Source organism: Vicugna pacos, chromosome 35, assembly GCF_048564905.1.
Source record: "Vicugna pacos chromosome 35, VicPac4, whole genome shotgun sequence".
Taxonomy (NCBI): Eukaryota; Metazoa; Chordata; class Mammalia; order Artiodactyla; family Camelidae; genus Vicugna; species Vicugna pacos.
This window is the reverse complement of record NC_133021.1, coordinates 27,240,070-27,263,959: the sequence shown is the minus strand read 5'-3', so window position 1 is coordinate 27,263,959 and position 23,890 is coordinate 27,240,070. Positions and strand designations below refer to the sequence as shown.

The 23,890-nt window shown below is 37.1% G+C and overlaps 1 protein-coding gene across 1 annotated transcript in view; it reads left to right on the top strand.

Annotated features, from left to right (window-relative positions):
* MALRD1 (MAM and LDL receptor class A domain containing 1) overlaps nt 1–23,890 on the top strand; it is a 355,452-nt gene that overhangs the window by 187,740 nt on the left and 143,822 nt on the right. Inside the window, exons 18-19 of the mRNA XM_072955135.1 lie at nt 3,518–3,646; nt 11,439–11,600. Coding sequence (XP_072811236.1) covers nt 3,518–3,646; nt 11,439–11,600 — 291 coding nt within the window. The remainder of the gene's footprint in view (nt 1–3,517; nt 3,647–11,438; nt 11,601–23,890) is intronic.

Here is a 23,890-nt window from a genome sequence, read left to right as displayed (position 1 = left end):
CCTGCATTCATTTTAGTTGTTTATGACTTAATGGCTAATTAGAATTCTCTTAACTGTCCCACTTTGGTGGAAACTAAAATGTGGAATTAGGTGATTATCCTGATTATCAAGGACTCATAGGAATTCGTTTGGCAGGGTGATGCTCTCATTTTCTTAATTGCTTTAAACATAAGCATAGTCCAAAATATTAAAAGGTTCTTTTAATCTGTAATAAGCTAAATATGTTGGCTGAATTAATTTTTTAAAAGAAGAGAAAAATATGAAAATATTAAGAAATTAATCACCTTATTATTCATTAATTGATTTTTTTAATCTTGTTAGTGTATTTCTAGATCATGTTTAGTGTGACTGATTTTATGCCTAGGTATATTTTTATGGGTTGAATCACTGATAGAACATTATCTCTGACATATTAAGTATAAACTCATTGAAATGAAGTTCAGTGGAATACTGCTTTCTTAGGGCATCAGATACAATTGCCTAATAAGCCATGGACTGTCTGAGAGAGACCATGAGAACATAAGGTCAGTAAGGCATAGGGCAGCCTTCAACAAGGGGTAAACCACAGCCCCAGTGTCAGAAGATCTGAAAAATTTGGAATCTCTTAACTTTCCACGACTCCCCTCTTTCTCTCTCTCTCTCTCAGTGCCTCTTCCTCTCTTTCTTTACTCTTTCTTCCTTTCTTTTTTTTTTAAATCAATTTTTATTTCCTATTGTGAAATGCATCAGTGACAGTGCCTCTAAGCTCCAGCCTCATGCTAAAATTTGTTGAAGAGCTTAATATAATATCTCTTCCCAGACCTCACTGCCTCACTCCAGACCAGTTAAATTTTTATCTCTAGATATGGATTCCAGGCATCCATAATTTTTAAAGCTTCGGATAATTCTACTGTGCAGTCAGATACATGATCCTTCATTATACATATAAAAGTATATTTTCAATGTATATTTTTGGCTTAATATTAAAATAAAATGATCCCTCAAGTTACTTTGTACAAGTTAAATATATCACCTGTACTGTACCTGGAAATCCCTTCCATGCACTTCTCCAGTCATGTACTTTTCATGCAGAAATCATCACCCTGCTTCTATGAGAACTGTCTTCTTGAACTGATTTTTAGTTTTGGCTAAACTGTATTCCTAAATAATATTATTTAATTTTTTCAGGTTTTGTACTTTATATAAATAGTCATACTGTAAAATTATATGTATTTTTGGTGACTTGCTTCTTTTTTAGCTAAAATTTTTGGAGCTTCTTCATTGTGTATGAAACTGTGATTCATTAATGTCATCAATTATGTATTCATAAATGAATATTCCTAGAATAAGAGTTTAATTCTATTTCTAAATGTTTGTTTTTATTGAAGTTATTGCTAAGAAACCTTACTCACATAAGGCTGTGATGTTTGTTAAGATTTAATTTTGTTATAGCATTGTCCTTTAAGTGCTTGAACTGGCTTACATGCCAAAAATATAAGTCAAAAACCACAGTATTTTTAATCAAAAAAGATTTTCTGATCTAATCTGGAAACTAAGTCACTTTAAATTTTTGGAAGCAACAAGTTAGAAACCACCTGATTTACAAAAGCATTTTATTACATGATAGTAGAATCATTTATTCTCTGATTTTCTGGGAGTAATTCCCAAAAAAGACTTACCTACCAAGACTTACAAAGACAGTATTAATAGTTTTTTCTGCTTTTCCATTTTATGACTCCTTTTTTAGAGCAATATACTCATAAAAATGTGGGAAATTTGAAACAAATAATTTTAATATATAAAAATTTATTTATATTCAATATTATTTGTTAAAGTATTTTAAAATAATTAAGAGTTTCTTTGTTGTCACTAAACTCTTTGTAAACAAAGTGCATCAAAATATTTACCTTTGGTCCATAGAAAACTTATTAAATTCTGAAGATTTGAATGAAATATTATATCAAAAATACAGTACAAATTAAATTTTTATACATCACCCATATAAGAGAGGGTTCAATGGAAAGGGTCAAAGATAATACAATACAGTGATTAGGTTTATTTGTATTCATTTTATGCAGAAAAAACATAACTTGATCATTCAGTTTGACCCTGAAATTTGCACGTAAATTGAAAATTATGTAACAGTGTCCTTCAGTGACCTTACTACATAAATAACAGACAAGACGAACTAATTAAAAAGCCTGAATCGTTTTGTTCAGCATTTCAAAATCTCTTGTTCTTCACTAAAACCCAGTAATAGTGTTAACATCAGAGAAGTTCTAAAATCTTACATTTTTCTTAAATTGTTAAATATCCTTAAGTCCACACTGATATAAAATATTGCTAAATAAATACATAAATGGGAGAGAAAAGACAGATCTTCTATAGGTAAGAGCACCAAATAGTTTATGGAGAGGCTCTGCCCCCAAGGTGGGAAACCTAGGTCTCTGTTCCACAGATGTGGTCTGCACATAGTGACTTCCTTCCAAAGAATGTAGTATGGAAAAGGATAGGAAAAAAAAAAAAGTAACTTTAAAATGGAGAAACAAGACAAGAGTGACATTGGCTGGGTGAACAAGGTCAGCGTGAACAGTGACAAGTCATGTCATAGTATGTGCCCTGGTCGTGATGTGATGAAAGTAACACTTTACTTCTTCCCCTGCACTCATAATCCTAGCTAACCATAAGGGTAGAAGATCAAATTCCAGTAGATATCCTGCAAAACACTTGACCAGTGCTGTCCAAATTACAAAAGTTATCAAAAACAAGGAAAATTTGAGGAACTGTCACCGGCAAGAGAGGTCTAAGGAGCGATGACAAGACCAACCGAGTACTGTGGTCTTCAACGGCGGGGAGGACAGTGTCTTCATCTTTTCTATCCTTCCTGTGGTCATGTTCTGTGAGAAAAGTACAAGGAGCTTAAAAACGTGCGTTCCTGTGAAATCCATTGTCTGAAATCTCAAAGCATACTGAATACCATCACCTGAAGGAGATGATAAAACAAGTGTGTGCCCACAAATACGGTCCATGGAATGAGTGCATGGAGCTCTGTGGAGTGAATCCTGTGTACAGAAGTATTTTAATCCAAATACAAATTGATATAGTCAAAGATTTTGTTACTGTAAATTCTGTCTCAAAGAAGGATCTTGCCAGTTTTCAGCTGGTGTCACTTTAAGCTTGGCGATGGTTTGTTCAGATTCATAGTAGATCAGATCTGTGTATTTCTCGAGCTTTTATTTACACACTTGTTTCTAATGGCTCCATTCTTTGGCAGGCCTTTTCTGTTTTCTGGGACTTTTCAGTTTATCCTGTTTCAGTTTAGGTCTTTAGGTCTGTGTCAGCCTTTGTTTTTAAAACTGAAAACAGCTCCAGGTGGGACTGAGAGGGGGAGACGTCCAGAAGTCTACCTTGGGCTACTATTAAAATCTCCAGTTCATCTCATAGTGTGGGATCTCTAAAACAACTGAAAATGTATTCAAATTTAACGAAAGTGACAAAATAACACTTTTGCTTGTTGTTTTGGTTTTTTTCCCCACAGTGGGTGAGACTTCTGAAATTTGCCCAGAAGCCACTGATTTTTTGTGCCATGACAAGAAGTGTATTGCGTCCCACCTGGTCTGCGACTATAAACCCGACTGTTCTGATAGATCCGATGAAGCTCACTGTAGTAAGTTTGTCTCTCTGTTTAGCACAGAATTTTACTTTATTAGTAGAGTAACCTGTTGGCACCGATGACTAAGAGGAAATGATTCTTTTCATGAACTACCATAGATTTGAAATAGCCAAAATATTTTTTCATCTTCTCTATTCAGAGATTTAAATGGCAGCCCTTTCAGCCCCCATGCTAAGAACTGTAACTAATCTATAGCAAATCATGTTCCAGAAGTCTCCCATAGTGTCATTGTGTAGAACTGTAGGCAGAGTCAGGATTAAAATTGTTGGAAACTGAACTAGCAGTCTACATATTTCTTTGTTGGTTTCATTACTGTTTCCAGTCCCTTTTCCAAAAAAAAAAAAAAAAGACTGATTTCATAGATGAGGCCAAAAAATGAGCACTTTGAATAAATATTAAATAAATACCAGTTTAATGATTGATTTTATCAATCACATTGCATGACTAGATGAGCCACATTGGTTTTTTTTAATTCAAACTTAATTCAAACTTGAATTCAAATGATATTTGAAGTCATGTACAAAACCAGGTACGTAATTTTAAAATATGAACACTTATTTAAATTCAAAGAATGACTTTTTCATGTATCTTGTTGATGAGCATTCACATGGAATCTTGTTATCATATGAGCTACCTGTGGCAGTTAGCGTTTGCTGCATAATTAACTACCCGAAAAGTTAGTGGCCTAAGCAAGTTTCATTTTGGTTGCACTTTTGTGGGTCAGTAACTCAGGAGGGAGTCAGCGAGACTCTTTGTCTCTGATCCGCATGGCTCTAACTGGTACAGCTGGAACTGGGGGATCACTTCCAGGATGGCTTCATCCCCTCCACGTTTGGCAGATGTGTCCTCTTTGGTTTCTCTGTCTGGCTCAACACGGAGGCAGCCTCCAGGGCAGTCCATGGGGCTTTAGGTACCGTGGCTGTCACAGGTCAATCAGCGTCTTCCATGGGATTGACTTTTACCCTGTGAATGCTCCGAGGGCAAGCATTCCAAGAGCCTCAGGAAAAAAATAGCAAAAGTAGTTATGGCTTAGCCTCAGAAGTTCCAGAACGTCACTCCTGGCTCTTCCTAATGGTCTTGCAGATAACAAAGCCTCGCCTAGATTCAGAGACGGAAAGGGAATGTTCTCAACCTCTCAGTGGCAAAATATCACACAGGCAAAGTACCACACACGTCATGTTTAAATGTTTATTTCTAGCTCAAGATTATTTTTATCCCTGCAGATGTTACAGTGACAGTTAGTTTCTTCTTTTTTGAATTCACTATTTTTTAATTGTGGTAAAAATATAGAGAACATGAAATTTATCCTTTGAACGTTTTTAACGGACCGGTTCAGTGGCATTAAGTACATTCGCATTGTTGTGCTGACAGCGTCACCACCCATATCCAGGACTTTTTCCATCTTGAAAAATTGAAACTTTGCACTGATTAAACAGTAACCCTCCATTCTCCCCACTCCCAGCCACGACAGCCACATTCTACTTTCTGTTTCCACACGTTTGACGACTCTAGGTCCGTCATACAAGTGGAATCACAGTATATTTGTCTTTTTGTAACTGACTTGTTTTGCTTAGCATATTATCCTCAACATTCATCTCATATTTTAATTTTAAATCAAGCATCAAAGAAAGTGAAAATGATTGGCACTTTTAAAATTGTACTACAAATACAACAGTATTATAATCTTAATTTGATCAAATATTATTTATTTCCTTTGTAATATGTATATTCTCAAATGAAATTTATCAAACCTTGAATAATACTTCCTAGTGTTATTTCTAGCATCTTTGAAGTGCATCAAAAATAAATATTTTTTGATATTAACTGTAAGGAATTTATTTCAAAGGCGTTCTAAAACAATGCTCTGAAGCATTTCGAGATCACCATTTTTTTCTACAAGACATAACAAGAAGAGCATTTAATAATCACCAGGAAAACTAAAAACTTGGACAAATTTATGAAGATTCTAAAGGAAAAATAACTTGAATAAGATGGCATTGCTGTACATAACGCAGTGGGGGGAAAGACAGCTGTCACATTCACGTAGAAAAGTTATTACTGACAGTAAATTATTTTCCTTTCATGTAAAAATATACATATATTGAAAACATTTGTATAAAAATTATACTCTTCCATTTATTCCCTTTCTAGTCTGGGCTAGGGGCAACTTTCTGAACACTGAATGTATACAAATGAACAAGATATTGTGTTAGGCTCCAAAAATTCACTTTCTACTGTGAGAAAAAACACTAGAGGGAAAATGTATTAGAATATCATGTTCTTTGCTTTTTAAAAAAAATGGTTAGTAGATGAAAAGATCCCTAGTTAATTTTTAAGTGTAAGAAGTGCTATCAGGGATGAAGTTATCACAGTCATTTGGGGAACCTAAGAAGGATAATGGGTGTGTGAGTGTACATCTGCATATGAAATGTAAGAATAGGTAAAACTGGTTAAAAGCATTAGAAAGAGTTATAGGTGTTTTGGTTTTTTAACTGCTGCCCATTTTTACCTTCACTCCTTTTCCTTCTCAGGGTGCTTTGTGCGATTTTTATTTTTCATACAGTTACTTGAGATATTGATGTAAAACACACAGACAGTGTCAGTTTTCAGAAACTGAAGTCAGCTGCGTACTAATGTCTGTTAGTGTTACCCACGACTTTGATGGACAACTGCAGGAAGTATTTGAATTTATTAAAATAAAAGCAGTATGTTGACACATGAAATAGTTGCTTTTCTTAAAGCCTCTTGGTAGACTGTGTTTGTATGCAGAAGGAACACTTCACAGCACACAGATATATTGATGCTTCCATTTGACTTCATCAATATTTTATATTGATGGTCTTCTGGATATATTGGAAGCATCTGGGCTGGATTCCTGCAGGGAGAGGAATCTATTGTAGATACTGGAATAAATTATAGTATTTGCAAAGTGACCTTTGGAGAAATATATGGAAAGAATTGACCTTTGGGGTTGTTAAATTGAAGTCTTCATTTTAACTTTGACCATCACTTGTTGGGCAATTATGTAAATTCTCATCTACATAGTAGATATAATAACGTGTAGAGTGCTTTGAGAATTAAATGAAATAATGTAAAAAACACATTTGTTCAGTCTTCTAGGATTGCTGTTAGCTTCTTCCATTTCACTAGTTTTATATTCTGAAATTTGTCAGTCATTGTGAATGTCCTACTTCCATGTCCTTTATACTCAGCAGACAATAAATGCAGCTATTCCTCGTGACTAAATTTTTACTGTAGGTTATGAGCAAAGATAAAATTTTTTCCTTTTGCATCTTACCTCTTGATGCAAAAATGTATGGTTTACAACAAATGAGATCAATTCTTTTTAAAAGAAACAATTAAATTAGAAAATATGCCGTTTTATTCATGAAAGGAAATTGTCGCCTTAAACATGTATTAAGGGTGCCTTGTGTTCTAGGCTACGGATGCACAGAACAGGATGGGTACTTTCTCTCCTGCCTCTCACAGTGATGAACATCGTTAGTCATGTCACGCTTTCCCACTTTACCCAGATTCTCTGGAATCTCAGTGCAGCCTTCCAAGAAGTCATTTCACAAGGAAGAGAAACTATCTAATAGTCCAGGGTGTTATGCATTACGGTATGGCAAAATAAGGTCGATGTGTGGATATGAGGATTAAAAATAAAGAATTATGGAGTCGTCTCTTTAGTATCAGTGAGTTGATTAATACTTACACTCACCATACAAACATATGGCTGAAAATTGTACCAATGGAAAGTGCCAGTAGACATTTTGAAACTATTGGTACATACTAATCATCAAGAAATGTTACAGAGGGGAGGGTATAGCTCAGTGGTAGAGTGTGTGCCTAGCATGCACAAGGTTCTGGGTTCAAGCCCGAGTACTTCCATTAAAGATAAATAAATAAATAAAAACCTGATCACCTCCCCCCCCAAAATTTTTTAAAAATTAAACAATAAATATTACGAAATCTTCAATATAATCTACCATTCAATAATTATGTGTGGAATCACTTAGGACTAAATGAGTTCAATAATAATTCTTTATCACATGGAAATGTTTATAGTAATTCAATGGTAAACAACAATTAAGTTGGCAATGCAAAATAAAGAAGTAACAGATTACCAGACAAAGAATAACAACTATGATTACTGTTGTAAAACAACACACGCACCCTGAGAACTGACATGATCTGGAAAGAGAAAGATAGGACCAATGTTGGACGTTCAAGGAAGAGTATGTTTCCTAAGTGGAATGAAGAGGGGATGCTATGTTAATTAAGATACTTGGGGCAGAATTTCCGGCCTTGAAGTAAACAGCCTACCAGTCCTTGTGAGCTGCCTGTCCATTTCTTTTTGTTTCTTAAAAACAGAACTCCAATTTTATTGGCGGCGGCATGATGACCAGCTACAAATACCATCTTCTCCAAACTTCTTTATAATCACCAGAGGCCAGTGAGAAATATGTGAAATTTTTCAGAACGAAAAAGCACCAGAATAGAAAAAAAGATTTTTTTTCTTCTTTCCTCTTCCCATTTATTTCAATGCCTTGAATATGTGTGATTCTGGGAAGTAGAGCAGTCATCTTGCAACTGTGCATGAGTGTGAGGATGACGAAATGACAGAAAAGAAAGTTGGAAAATACGTGCTTCATGACTGCACATTTGAACCCCAGTGCCAACCTTAAATGGGTGCCTTCCTGACTTAGTGTTAATTGAGGTAAATGAATTCCTGTCTATTTAAGCCACTGTATTATTTGAGTTTTCAGCTACTTGAAATTCATCAAAAGCATAGAACTACGTGCCTTTTTCATTCCTTATGTTCTGCTGTTTCTGGATAACTGACTTTCTTATAAAGTCAACTTGCCATATAATCTCTTCAGTCCCAAGCATCACATCTTTGCGGTGATATCCTGAGAAAGGAAAAATAGATTTTCTTCCTTCTGATTTATTTTTAAGATTAAGGAAATCTTTTCCTAGGTGCTTTTCCCCTAGTAAATCTCATTGTCTAGAATTGCATCCCAAAATGATCTTAAACCAGTCAAGACAAGGGAAGTTTGAACATCGCATCATGATTTCATGCTTAGATAAACCAGGAGCCACTCTTGAGCTATGGTGGGAGCTTGTTTGAGCCTTCAGACAGATATCTGAGAGAAAGAAGGAAAATTCCTGAATAAAATTGCAGTTCTGTCCTGAACAAGAGAGGGAAGGAATGACTGACAAATGAGCATCCCATTGCCAGAAAAAATATGCAAAAGAGAGAAAGGTAGTTCAACACCAAATTTGAAAAAAAGCCAGTTTTTATTCAAGAGATAATTTTCTGAAAAATTTGGTTGAGGTGGAGGCAATTTTTGAGACAAGACAGATTTCAGTCTTAAAAACACTTTGTGTCAAAAGAAAGGTATTCATGGCTAGAGGTTTTGGAGAGTATTTTCAAACAATGTGAACATCTGAATATTTTGAGCAAGAGAAATAACACAAGAGCAGTCTTAAAGAAGATTCATGTGATTTGAGTTTATACGGCTACACTAAAGTAAAGAAAGGGGCTCTTAACATAAACCGGGGGCTTCAACCAGTGGACCTGGAAGAGGCTACAGAACTGCAGAGAAGGGAACGAGTGAAGTTCCCAGAGGGAGAATTTACAAGTCTTGGTGATAGATTAGATGTGGAGATAAAGAATGTAGGGTCAACGATAGCTTCAAAGATTGAATGTTTAAAAAGAGAGAGAGGATTCATGCTGTGAAATTTATCAGTACTCTCAGAGAGAAGGACCCATTTGGAGAGATGAGTGATGAGTTCATTTTAGGCTTGTTGGTTTTGAGGTGACAATTGCATATTCCAAGTGGAATGTTCAGCAGACATTTGTAGATCAATACCTGCATTGCATTGCAGCTGTGGATTTATTGGTCATCTGCATGAAAGTGTGAAAGGCCATGGAAAACAATGAGTGAAGATATATAGAGTGAGAAATTAAAGCATATGTTTAACTTACATATACAATTATTTTTAACAAGAGGGGCACCCTAGCTAAATCTGCAAGATGCACGAAATCGATTAGTAGAATGTGAGATTGGCAGATGGGGATACGTTGTATGACTTTGTAATAAATGAAGCTGTGCAGTGCTAATAACAGCGTTTGATAACTCGTTGAGATCATAAGCCAGGATTAGCCTTGGAAAAAGAGAAAAGGAGGAGTGACGTAATGTGAGTTAGAGAGACTGATACATGGGAGAATGTACCCTGATTGTACAGGTATCTTCAGAGTCAAGGATAAAGTCATCCAGTAAATAAGGTGGAAGCGGAGGGACAAGGCTGGTCGCAGTGAACGGAAAAGATGTAGAATAATTGTTGTAGGGTGTACGTGTCAGGGAGTCAGCTACACAGAAATGCAGTAGCACCTGTACGGGACATCATTCTAAAGGACACACAATGGCTGTCGTGTATGTAGCATTGGAAGATTCTGCATGTTTGCAGTTGTGTTAACTAAACACCTGGAGAACCGGATTCCTTATTTTTATCCGTATTGTCTAAGCATGATATAAACCTATTTATATCACATAAAACCAGCATGATAAACATAAAAAGAAATACATACAGCCCATAAATAAGCATATAAAAACTCACTGGGTCACAGTCACGTAGAATGAAGGAAAGAAATGCACATAATTAACACTGATTCTGGTTTTTAGGGACAAGATGCAATCATGCCAGAAAAGCAAAAGGCTGATATTTTATGAAGATACACTCTTAGGCATCCAGAAAATCTCCTATAAACATATTCAAGCTTTGTTTGCCAAATGTTGGGCATCCATTTTAACGGCAAGTTTTTCCTCTGACGAAGTTTCTATAAATGCTAATAATAGTTTTATGTCAAGAAAAAGTTACGAACGAGAAACCATCTGGAGAAGAAATGTTAAAAATAATACAAGCCTCATTTTTCTAAAAAGAAAAAAGAAATTGTCAATGACAATCTCAGTTGATTCACGCTGATTAAACCATCCAATCGTTCATTCTGTCTGTATAACAGTTTTCACAGTGGATGCTCAAAAATAATAACGGCTGTGCCAAAAAAAAAAAAAAGCAAGAAAAATGAAAGCAGACATCGTGTTATGATGGGCACATTTCACCGTTGACTAGATAGCAGACATTCAGTTATTATCTAGTAATTTTTCTCATTGCGAACAGCTTAATTTTTTAATGACCTATCAATCAACACTTTTCGAAGAGATCTTCCTTCATTATTTAGTGACTGGCTCTGAAGTGTTGTCTGTGTGTGGTGGATATGGTGTGCTCAGAGGGTTTGTGCCCTGTGCAGCTTACAACCTCTCCCAAAGGTGCCTTTTCTTTGGTTAATGACTTTTCCTCTCTAATGGTCCATGTTGTTCAGACACTAGAGTGAATAGAGGGGCTGAATTAAACATCCAGGCAACTGAAGACACTGATTTATTTGACCTGAATTTTCTGTGTGATCATAATGTTATGTACATTGTTCACGTGTAGGCACAGTTTTACCTGTCATCTGAAATGTTATTAGTCACTGCATATGAGTCCTTACTAGCTAAAAGGCAGTATTCATGCACTGCTTCTAGACCCTGTGGTTAAAAAAAAAAAAATCAAAACCCTACAATGTACAACTGATCTTTCCAGTGAGTACAAATACCCTGGTTCTATAAATTTTTAAGTAAATAGAATATGCAAATACCAATTTAAATCATCACAAATGTAATGTAATATCAAGGGTGGCATACCTTTCCAGAACATGCCATCAATGTTTTTCTTTCCTTAGGCCAGTATACAAGCACAACAGGAAGCTGCAATTTTGAAACAACTTCAGGGAACTGGACCACAGTTTGCAGTCTTACTCAAGACTCTCAAGATGACTTGGACTGGGCCATTGGCAGCAGAATTCCTACTGAAGCACTGAGTCCAGACTCTGATCACACACCAGGTAAATCCAGTAGAGGTAGCCAGGCCCAGTGGTCTGCTGGGCTGGGAACCTGCTTTAACTATTCGAGTGGATGTCAGAGTGCCTCCCTTATGTCTTTGTTGGGGTGGAGCTCAGCAGGCTTTATGAAAAGAGAGTTAGTTCCCTCTATTTAAACCCTGGATTCTTCAGTAGACCTAGAACTGATATTGTAAGGAAATCCAGGACTCAGATTTTAAGGGACCCACAGATTTTATTTGCTCTACACAAAGGTGACCTTAAAGTCCCCAGTGATTGACACAAGATTGTAAATTGACTATAACTCAAAAAAAAAAAAAAGTCCCCAGTGGGAGCAGGAACAGGTGGAGGGTGTTCAGATTAATGCGTGCTGTAGGCAAAAGTTGGCGGGCTGCCACAGTGGGCAGTAGCTGGCCACCAGTTTCCTTCCAGACCCGCTGAAGTGCAGGGACAGAGATTCAAAAGGTAAGTGGTGATGGAAGGCCTGAGCATCAGCAAACTGAACATGTTTTGCTTCCTGCCAGTGATTTGAGATTAATATAATCTTAAATGGTTTTACAGTTAATAGAGTCAGAGTAGAAGTAAGCTCGTATTCTTGTTTATTTTTACCCTGAAGTCCTGTGTGATAAATGCAGCGCTTTTTTTTTCCCTTAGGAATCTAACTTTGTTACGAATAAAAAATAACTTTTTTAGTGGTGACTTTTCTGAGGGATAAAATCTAGCTTTCCTTAGGATTAAAAAATAATCTTAAATATCTGTGATGCTTAATTTTTGTGTCAACTTGGAGGGTGTTTTTTTGGATGAAGTTAACATTCAAGTTGGTGAACTTGGAGCAGGTTATCCTCCCTAATGTGGGTGGGCCTCACCCAATCAGTTGAAGACCTAAATACAACAAAAAAGACCAGCTTCCCTGAGGGAGAAATAACTCACTAACAGACTGCCTTTGGACTTCATCTGCCCTGTTGACTTTCATGGTGGCCCACATTACACATTTGGGGCTTGTTAGCCTCTGCAATCACATGAGCCAGTTCCTATAATAGAAGTCTTTCAATATCTGTACACATACTATTAATTCTGTTTCTCTGGAGAACCCTAATATAATAGTCCTCAAAACATTGGAAGCATAGGCACCATGAAAAAGAACGAGATTACGTGGAATTCAAATAACTTTTCATAGAAAAACTATACAAGATTGACTCAGTCATTTTCTGTCTGATGAAAAGAGGGCAATCATTTTATTATTTATATGTTCCAGGCGGGTTGAAAGTATCATCATGTTCAGCTACAGCGTGAAGGTTTAGTCTTGTTTTTAAAGCTGTTTCATAATTGAGTGTCAAATTTTATATTCCCATTTCCTTTGACCTCTCTATCCTCTGCCTTTCATCAAGTTTTTTTTCCTTAAAAAAATGAGATTAGTATACACCAGGTTATAGGTTAATGGAACAGGATAGAGTAATTAGGAAGATGTAGGGTATGACAAAGGGAAACTCAGTGGGAAGAAGATGTGTTAATAAATATGGTGCTGGCATGGCTCGTTATTCGCCAGGAAGGAAGTGAAATTAAATACCGGTTTTTCTTCTGTATCTTTCATATGCAAACATATATTCCAGATGGATTAAAGACATAAATGTAACAAATAAAAATAATAAAACTCTTGCAATTTAAAGGCAGTATCTTACTATATATAAAGTAGATAAACAACAAGGTCTTACTGTATAGCACAGGGAAATATCTATAATAGCCTATAATAAAAAAGAAGATATTTGTATGTGTGTGACTGAATCACTATGCTGTATACCACATACACCAGTTTAACACATTGTAAACTGGCTATATTTCAATTAAAAATAAATAAATAAAGGCAGTATCTAACTTCCAAAAGCCCAAAAGCTACCAAAAAAAAAAAAGACATACATATTTAATGATGTAGAATTATAGCTGGGGTCCAATAATTTCATAAACAAAATCAGCAGGCAAATAGTAGGTTAGAAATTTTTTTCTTTGCATATTACAAGTAGGAGATGTATACAGATAACTGTTACAGACTTATTAGAAATGGCAGTTTTAACCAGCAGGAAAGATTTGCATAACCAACTCACAGATGATCAAATTCAAATAATCAACCAATATCTTAAATGATGGTCAAGTTCACAACTCATCAGGAAAATACAAATTAGAATAATAAGATGGGGAGGGATTTTTGATGACAGAGATGGAGTGAAGGGACAGGAGAGATACTTGTTGATGGTAATGGGAAATGTTCCATTTTGGAAAGCATTACAGCCATATAGAAATACCCAAGACATAAGCTCATATGTGTAAGGATATTTACTTCAGCATGGTTTGTAGTTGAAAAAAATGGGAAATAAGATGCATGTCCATCATTCATACAATCATTTATTCAATCCTTTGTTTATTAATTTATTAAATGCCAGGCACCGTTCTAGGTCCTGAGGACACGTTAGTGAACAAAACAGAAAAATCACTGCCACACTGGAGTTCGCATGCTAGAAGGAGGAAAAAGACAGTAGATGAACATAATAAGTAAATGAGTTATGTGGCCTGTTAGAGGTTGCGGGGAAAGGAAGAATAGAGGGAGGAGGATCGGGAAGGCCAATGGATGGGTGTGTGTCTTGGAGTTGGTGGGGGAGGAATGCAATTTAAGTAAGCTGGTCAAAATAGTCTGCATTGTGAAAATGCCATTCCAAAAATACCTTGAAGGAGGTGAGAGAATGATACAGGCAAACAACTGAAGAAAGAATACCCCGGAGTGGGGGACAGCCAGTGTCAGATGCCCTGAGATCAAGGTGTACCTGGTGGGAGTCTCAGCCTGGGCACTGGTGAGGTTTTGTGTCATCTCATGGGTTGTCGTGGGGCTGCCCTGTGCATTGTGTGATGTCTGGCGGTCTCCGTGGCCTCTACCATGTAATGCCAGCAGCACTCCTCCCCCTGCTGTGGACAACTCAAAATGTCTTTAGAAATTGCCAACTATCCTCAAGGGGCCAAAACTGTGCCCCATTGAGAACCAAGAGGAACAGGCTGGAGGCCAGTGTAACTGGTTAAATCTATAGCGTGTGGTATCACACAGCCACTGAAAAGAGAGTTCAGTGCAGTCCAGCTGATTTGTAGGGATTTCCAAAAGATATTCTTAAAGGAGTAAAGCAATTTGCAAAATGACTATGAGGTATGATCTAATATTTCTAAAATATGCAATGACTGACCCCTCCTTATCTGTACATATGTATACTTCCATATGTGGATATTTCCAGAATAACTATGTGAACATGGAAAAGAGGATGAGAAAAGATACATCCTTGCTTATGAATGTGAAATACCTGGAGGACTGATAGAGTTGGAGGGCGGGGGGTATAAATCCAAAAAGAAAATAATTGAAACCAGAAATGACGCCTCAAAAGAAACTCTAACATACACCATCGTGGCACAATTATATGTGTGTGGAATATGTGGTGGATATTTGTAAGTTTTACTCCTTAAAAAGCCTAAACTATTGCATTTCACTCTTTCGATATTTATTTTTTTCTCCAATATTTTTTCATCAATTTTGCATTGCTGAATAATACATCTTTTTCTATAATTTAAAAAATATAAATAAGCCAAAAAAAGAGAATTTCTCTGGTAATTCCAGTAGAGTAATACAAACACCATTAATTAAGCTTTGTATTTGTAAGTCCTGCATTCTGTCTTAATGTTACATATTGTTAAATAAAAAGAAACTTTCTACTTGATTTAGTAACTTAGAAAAATGTAATGTGATGGATGGACCTAGAGATCGTCATTCTAAGTGAGCCAGAAAGAGAAAGAAAAATACCATCTGATCTCGCTCATATGTGGAATCTGGAAAAAAAAAAAAAAAGCAAAAAAGGACACCATGAATCCATCCACAAAACAGAAACAGACTCGCAGACATAGTAAACAATCATATGGCTACTGGGGAAAGGAGGTGGGGAGGGATAAATTTGGGAGTCTGAGATTTGCAAATGTTACCTACTATATATAAAAATAGAGTAAAAATTTTTCTTCTGTAGAGCACAGGGAACTATATTCAATATCTTGTAATAGCATTTAATGAAAAAGAATATGAAAATGAATATATGTATATATATGAATGACTGGGACATTGTGCTAGACACCAAAATTTGACACATTATAACTGATGGTACTTCAATTAAAAACAAAACAAACAAAAGAAATAGTGTGAACAAGTGTATGCCATGAAATATTTTTAAAAACATAGTTTTAATTATAGTATAGTATTCTAATTGAATATATCATAGCCTCTAAAATTATCTAGTGGTAAATTCTTGAATTATTTCCTTACATTTTCACTATAATAAACATCACAATTAATGCACATGTAGATGAAAGGTTTTTTTTTCTACTTTTCAGATAATTCTGGAGGGTAAATACTAGTTTCTCTTCCTTGAGAAATTAAGAGAAATGAAAAATATTCATTTTTACTCGTAGGATCCGAATATTTAACATCTAGATAACAAATGCGGGTGAGTTCTTTAGGTAACATCTGCAGCAGTCTTTCCTTAGGACAGTATTTGAAAACTCCCGAGCATGTCTGCTTGTATAATATTACTAATGGAACCCAACGTATTGTAGGCTCACTTTAGGAAAAGATGGAACTCTTTAACTAATGGACGTAAGAAGGTTCCATGCATTGTCCCACAAGGCCAACATGAGCGACCTACTGATCCTTTATTTGTTTAAATTGAAGTACAGTCAGTTTACAATGCTGTGTCAGTTTCTGGTGTACAGCATGTAGTTCAGTCATGCATATACACACATACATTCATTTTCGTATTTTTTCATAATAGGTTACTCCAAGATGTTGAATGTAGTTCCCTGTGCTGGACAGTAGGACCTTGTTGTTTATCTATTTTATGTATAATAGTGTGTATCTGCAAATCCCTAACTCCCAGTTTATCCCTTCCCACCGCCTTCTTCTCCTGGTAACCATAAGTTTGTTTTCTATGTCTGTGAGTCTGTTTCTGTTTTGTAAATAAGTTATTTGTCTTTTTTTAGATTCCGCATATAAGTGATATCAGACGGTATTTGTCTTTCTCTTTCTGGCTTACTTCACTTAGAATGACAATACCTCTTAATGCAACAACCAAGGACTATTAATGGCTGAGTTTATTTTCTCTTTTGAACTTCTGTAACTTGTGTGAGCTCATTATAGACTGCATGAAAAGTTTCCCATCTGGTTATTTATGCAATGTGGTATACAAGTAGCGTTGTCCACGGATAAGGAAAACTCATTCTGACAGAATACTTGATTACCCTCCCTGTTAATCACTGTGCGACACAATGTATTTTCACAGGGTGCTCTGTTCAAAGCAGCCTGATTATGTCATCCCAGTGACACCACTACGACTCCCTGGACTTATGTAGGCATCACTGAGACGATGTGCTGCTGCATAGATTGTAAGGATGTTAATTGATGTTGACCCTCTGGGAAAAACAAAATTCTTTAGTAGAAGGCCAACAGACTCAAAGAGCCCGTAGTCTGTTTCTAAGCATCACAACCTTGCTGTTAATTAAAGCTGTATTTATGGACCTTTTTGCTTGTTACCAAGATGAAGAATTAGATACATGAAGAGGTCATTTTCAGTGCCCGTCACAGGCCTATTTATGAATCTTTTTGGAGCCATTGCCAAAGTTGGAGAGAGAAGTTACAAACATTAATCCACTCTCCAGTCTGCACGTGAATAGTGTTTAGACTCAGTATGTACAGGATTTAATGGCAAGAATGACATTTGCGTGACCTGAATTAATGGAGGTAGAATGCAAAAGGCCACTGTCTCTTTTGTTCCCCCTTCCCTCATAACTTTCTTTCTAATGTTATAATGTAATTAACCATCTCCACAATTAGACTATAAACTCCGGAAGGGCAAGAATCATATCTTTTGCTATTTTTATGCTCCCTTCAGCGTTTAAAACTGAATAGCAGTTGATGGAAACTCATGTAGGTCTCATGTGATTTGGATCTATCTGCTTCGGTATTTATTACAAATATCTTGGACTAGTTACTGCAATGCGCATTTCCTCAGTGCCTATGAAATACCACACACAACGTGTTGGGGACTGAATGTATGAATTAAGTAAATGTTGGGAAAGTAGCTGGAATGGAATATGCAGCCTGGTGTAACCCACATGCTTCCTGTTATGCAATGTACTCACAGCCCAAGGTCAGAAAATACCCCACAACAGTCTTAGGGGTACTGATGCTCTGATGTGTATAATAGCAGTTTAAAGCCTTAAAGTGTTCAACAAATAGAATGTACTTGGTACTTGGTCGACAGAGCCCTGCAGGCTAGGCAGATGATAACTGTACTTCCTATTGGGCCGACAGCACAGGTATTATTATTCTTACATTAGAGATGAGCAGCAAGAAAATCTAAATGCCTTCTCTCAGCCCATATACTGAGTAGCAAAGCCAGCACTGAACCCCTGGGGTTTGGAGCCACATCCAAGCCCTTTCCCAGAGCATCACTGTAGTTTGCTTCATCCTTCTACACAGCTCTACTTGAATCTCCTTAACCTCTGTGTTGGGGGCCATGGAAACTGTTTCCTTCTAGGTCATATCTCATCATCTTGCCGTGGTCTCTGACAGACTCAGGAGGGCTGAGTTTTGGTCAGGGCTCTGGTGTTACATGTAAAAGTCAGCCTCGCTCACGTTTGTCAGATCACGCACTGTCATGTTATTCACACACATACTCAGGCACATGTACACACCTGTGCAGGTGGGATACAGTCAGTACTGTGACACATTTTTAAAAATTCCAGTCTTTGGACCAGAAATTTTTGAGGTATTCCAGAAGGGAATAAAAAAGCGGGTGGAATCAGAATGACTGGAGAAATCTCAGTCCAGGGAAGCATGGTTCACTATCCATCTTCCCAAGGAAGCTACACAGATATTCCGAGATTAAAGTCAAAAGTGCTGTCCTGAAACAGTATGGAGATTCCTCAAAAGACTGAAAATAGACTTACCATACGATTCAGCAATCCCACTCCTGGGCGTATATCCAGAGGGAACCTTAATTCAGAAAGATGCATGCACCCCAATGTCCATAGCAGCACTATTTACAATAGCCAAGACATGGAAACAGCCTAAATGTCCAATGACAGATGACTGGATAAAGAAGTTGTGGTATATTTATGCAATGGAATACTACTTAGCCATTAAAAAACAAAATGCCATTTGCATCAATATGGATGGACCTGGAGATCATCATTCTAAGTGAAATAAGCCAGAAAGAAGAAGAAAAAATACCATATGATATCACTTATATGTTGAATCTAAAAAAAAAAAAGGACAAATGAACTTATTTGCAAAACAGAAACAGACTCTCAGACATAGAGAACAAACTTGTGGTTACCAGGGGGCGGGAGGGTGAGAGGGGATAAATTGGGAGTTAGAAATTTGCAGATATTAACTGATAAAGGTAATAAAGTAGGTAAATAATAAGTTCATACTGTACAGCTCAGGAAACTATATTTGATACCCTGTAGTAACTTATGGTGGAAAAGAATATGGAAATGAATGTATGTTCCTGTGTGGCTGAAGCAGTGTGCTGCACACCAGAAACTGACTCAGCATTGTAAACTGACTACACTTTTATTTGTACATATGTGGGTATATATACATACACACACACACACACACGCAAAAGAACTACTGTCTCAGACAGAATTGTGTCCCCATCAAATTCAGATGTTGAAGCCCTAACCCCCAGTGTGACTGCGTTTGGAGACAGGGCCTTTAAAGAGGTGGTTAAAGTTAAGTGATGCCATGAATTTGGTGACTAACTCCCATAGAATTGGTGTCCTTGTAAAAAGAGGAAGAGACACGAGGGAGGCACCTACCTATGCAGCGGAAAGGCCCCGTGAGAACCCACAGAGGGGGCGGCATCTACGAGCCACGGAGAGTGGCCTCAGGAGAAGGCAGCCCTGCCAGCGCCTCCGGTTTGGACGCTGAGCCTCTCGATCTGTGAGGGGATAACTGGCTGCGGGCTAAGCCCCCGCCTGCGGTGTTTCGCTGCGGCAGCCCAAGCAGACTAGTGTAAGTACCAGGAGAGGTCGTGAAAAATTCTTCTGAGAACTCACTGAGAAACAGCACTTGGAACACCTGATGGGAGGTGGGGGGGGGATAGGAACTTGGCTCCACACCTTGTATTTCCCTCCCAGGACCACTGCTTCCAAGTGCAACTGCTCACAGAAATAGCTTTTTCTCACAGGATAAAATCACAGAACTGTTATCTAAAGAAAGCTGGACATCTGCCTGGGGGAGGATTATCATGAGATAATAACCTGAAAAGGAAGCAGAGTCGTATTTGGGGTTGCACAGGATCAATGCCATGGGCTTGCAGGGGGAAATACAGAAAGGAAAACTCCAACCAGGAATAAAAAAATTGCAGCATTGCAGTTCGTCTGCCTGCCGACTCCTTGGCCTCACAACCAACGACAGTGGTTCTCAGTCTTGGCTGAATGTGAGAATCGCCTGGAGAGTTTAAACCAAATACTTACATCTGGATCCACCCACAGAGATTCTGCTTTAATTGGTCGTCGTTGTGGCCTGGGCCTAAAGCACTTTGCATAAGATTCCAACATGTATTCGAGATTGAGAACCACTCCCCGCAGGGGTGTCTGTGTGTCTACACGGCCAGCCCACCTGTCCGGCACCTGCTCTTCATTCTTCCGATCAGAGGGCAGCTCGGTGAGGAAAACATTTCTGTCTAACAGCAGTAGAAATTCTCTCCTGTTATCTATACCAAGCAACAAAGGCTTTCATTCAAAAGTTGAAATGGATAACTAAGAATCACCAGGTATTTAAAGACAGCCAGTGCTATGAAAAAGAAAGATGAGGACATGAAAAGAGACAGTTATCCTTGGAGGAAATAGATGAGTCAGTGTGGTGGACAAGTGTTGCACGTTCTCATGGCTCTTTGGGAACGTGTGGCTGTGTTTGTTTACTGTTGAGCTTTTTGAGTCCCCGTCTCATCCAACTTGTCACATGCTTAGGATGGAAGCTGCCAGTCACACAGATGCACACATGAAAGGCTTTGATTTGAAAGCAGGCAGCAATGGTCCTCCATTCGCTGCAGCATGCTAGGGGTAGAACCATTTCTCTGTGCTGCATTACATAAAAGTTGGGAATATATAAATATATATATATATATATCCCTATATATACACACATATATACCAATGAATATATTTATATTCCTATTAACATAGATATAAAATGTTTTCACTTGACTAAATATTGAATTATAGCTAGGAAGTATAGTTAATCTTTATGTATAATATCATAGTTATGAACAAAGGAGTCCTAATCTTGTGGAAATACATACTGACGTATGTAAGATGCTATAATTTGGTATCCGAGGTTACTTTCAAACAGTATAGTGGTATTGAAGATGTGGATGGTAATATAGAAGAAACAAGAATGACCATAGGTTGAAATTATTGAAGCTGGTTCTTGGGTACGGGAGATTTCATTATACCATTTCTAGTACTTTTGTATAAATTTGAAAGTTCCCAAAGTAAAGATGTTTTAAAAAATAGTTCCTGCAAAATATGAATGTGGTTAAAATCAAATGGAAAAGCCCTGGCAGTATGACATCTAGCGTGAAATAAGAACTGGATATGCAGAAAACACCACGGGATTTGAACACAAGGTAGAAGTGAAGACATGGAAACCATAATAAAAATAATCTTGTCACTAGACTTTCAAATGATAGACAAAGTATATGATTTGTAAATACATACCTCCTGTTCATGATAGTCAAATTATGAGATTTGTAAATACAGTCGTACAAAGTGTATGATTTGTAAATATATACCTCCAGTATCTGATCCTTAGAAAAACAATTGGAATTTGTTATGGCGCCAGTTCAGAGCAGATTTCTGTTTAAAATGGCCTTTGGGGGAGTTAATTGCTAACATATTACTGCTAATCATCACATCATCACGTTACAGTTGGAGAAGAGGGTCAAAGTGAGACATCTGTGATTTGTGTGATGCTTCAGCCACCGCTTAAAAAATACATGTGACAAAATGGAAGTTTCTTCTACAGGCGTGTGACACATAAATAAAATGATATACATTGACATGGTGAAAAAAAATGTTTTTCCAATCGTTTATTCATTCAACCCATAGTTGTTGAGCCTATTTTTTTGGCTAGCCACTGTTCTGAGTATTTGGAACACATGTTGAATGAATCAGAAAGTGACCTCTGCTGTCATATGGCTGCCACTGTAGCAGAGGGCGGCTGGAAAATTTGTATTAGGCATCAGAAATGAAAACTCCGTAGTTGGTTGAAAGTTGATAAGTACCCAAGAATAAAAGGAAAAGGGGAGCAGGGGAGCAGAGAAACATCACTCAGGAGCCAGGAATCAGTGAGGAGTGACTTATAAGTTATGTGGTGGGTGCTGTAAGTTAAAAACATTTTTCTGTGTAACCACTGGAATGAGGGTGCCTACTTTACTGTGTACGGTTTTTATAAAGGTTCATGGATGGATGTTGAAAAGTTGTTCTTCTTTTCCATTCATGAAAATCCAAACAAAAGGATTTTTTTTCGAAACAAAATAAGGAGACATTTCAGAGGGATTTAGAGGAAGAGAAATAACATCTGTTCTGAGTTTCCCTCAGAGTCAGAAACTGTAAGAGATTTGCATATGTTATCTCATTTAATCCTTTTTAAACATCGTGATGTAGAAGATGCTAAATTCTTAGAAAGGATAAAACACGTAACCAAGTCACAGAGGGGCTGGGATATTGAACTCTGACTCAAAAGGCTTTGTTTTTATAGCCTACGCTATCATGTATGATAGCCACTAGTCTTATGGAAATGTTGAACCCTTGAGATGCGGCTGGTCCAAACTGAGATGTGCTGAAAGTGTAAAATACACACTGCCCTTCGGAGATGTAGCACAAAGGAAAACGTAATATTAAAAAGTATCTCATTGATAATTTGTACATTGATTATATGTTGAAATGATAGCATTTTGGGAACACCAGGTTAAATAAAATATATTGCTAAAAATTAACCTATTTCCTTTTACCCTTTAAAATGTGTTACTAAAAATTCTAAAGCTACGTATGTGGCTCCCTGTACGTTTCTATCGGACAGTCCTGTTTTATAGTTCACTGTACACACAGGGAAGGCTTTCTTATCTATCAAGCAAATATAACACTTGAATTGACTAAAGAAATACTGAAAAGTATCCATCTCTGAAGATATTTGAAGATGGACAATTTCTTGCTAATGAATTCAGAAACTTGCTGCTAGAAACTGTACAAATTATCTATTTAATGTCAAGTCTACTTTCAGCAAAAGGTACTTAAAAATAAAGTGGGATGATTATAATCTAATCTGTTATCTTCATAGTATTATGTTGTAACTATTACATCCAAATAATTAAACCTTAGCATGCAGTCTTCCTATGGTATCAGCCCAAATACGGTGGTTCCTTGTTCCATACTTTTCAAAGAGAAGAGCCAATGTCTTTCTTTATTTCCATATTTTCTTGAATTTATCCTTTACATGTTTTGCTTTTTTTAATATATAGTTAAGGTTCAAAGTTGATATTTTATTACTTTTATGAAATTATGGAGTTGGACAATATTTATGGCTGTGTGATAACATCCTTACGACAGCAGGGCTTGTCTGCGTAATTGGTTATCCAGTAGCATTCCAAATCTATACATATAAATTGTGTGTTAATTCTTGTAGGACCTACATGTTCAAGTAATCACTTGAAAATATTTTCATAAGCAGTACATAATGCAGTAATTCTTGTCGGCAGAATGATGCCTTCCTCGGTAAAATGTTGAGTTGTTTCACTAGTAGACAGCCGCGTTCCGAAGCTTCTTGAATAGGAAGAACTTTGCCTTACTGCGAATTAAGTTGCATTTTAGTGGCAGTCACCGCGTCGTGAGTCTCAGACACGGCCATCTTCGCAGCCATCACCGCAGCTGTGACCGTCGGCATGGCCGGCACTGCCACCTGGGCCTGCACTGGCCGTGTACATTGATTTCCTCTGGGTGCTTTGTTTTAACAAGGAATGAGACACCACTATCCTCCTCACGGGGTCTGGTACCACGTGGAGATCTCTGAATTTATCTCAGATTATTTTGAAAGCTTTCTCTGTTCTGCTTAATTTTTCGAGCTGTTCATTTCTTTGACTTGCCCTAAACAGCTCCCTTTATGTTTAGCATAACCACAAAATATTTATGTAGTTATTCTCATTTTCTTTCATTGT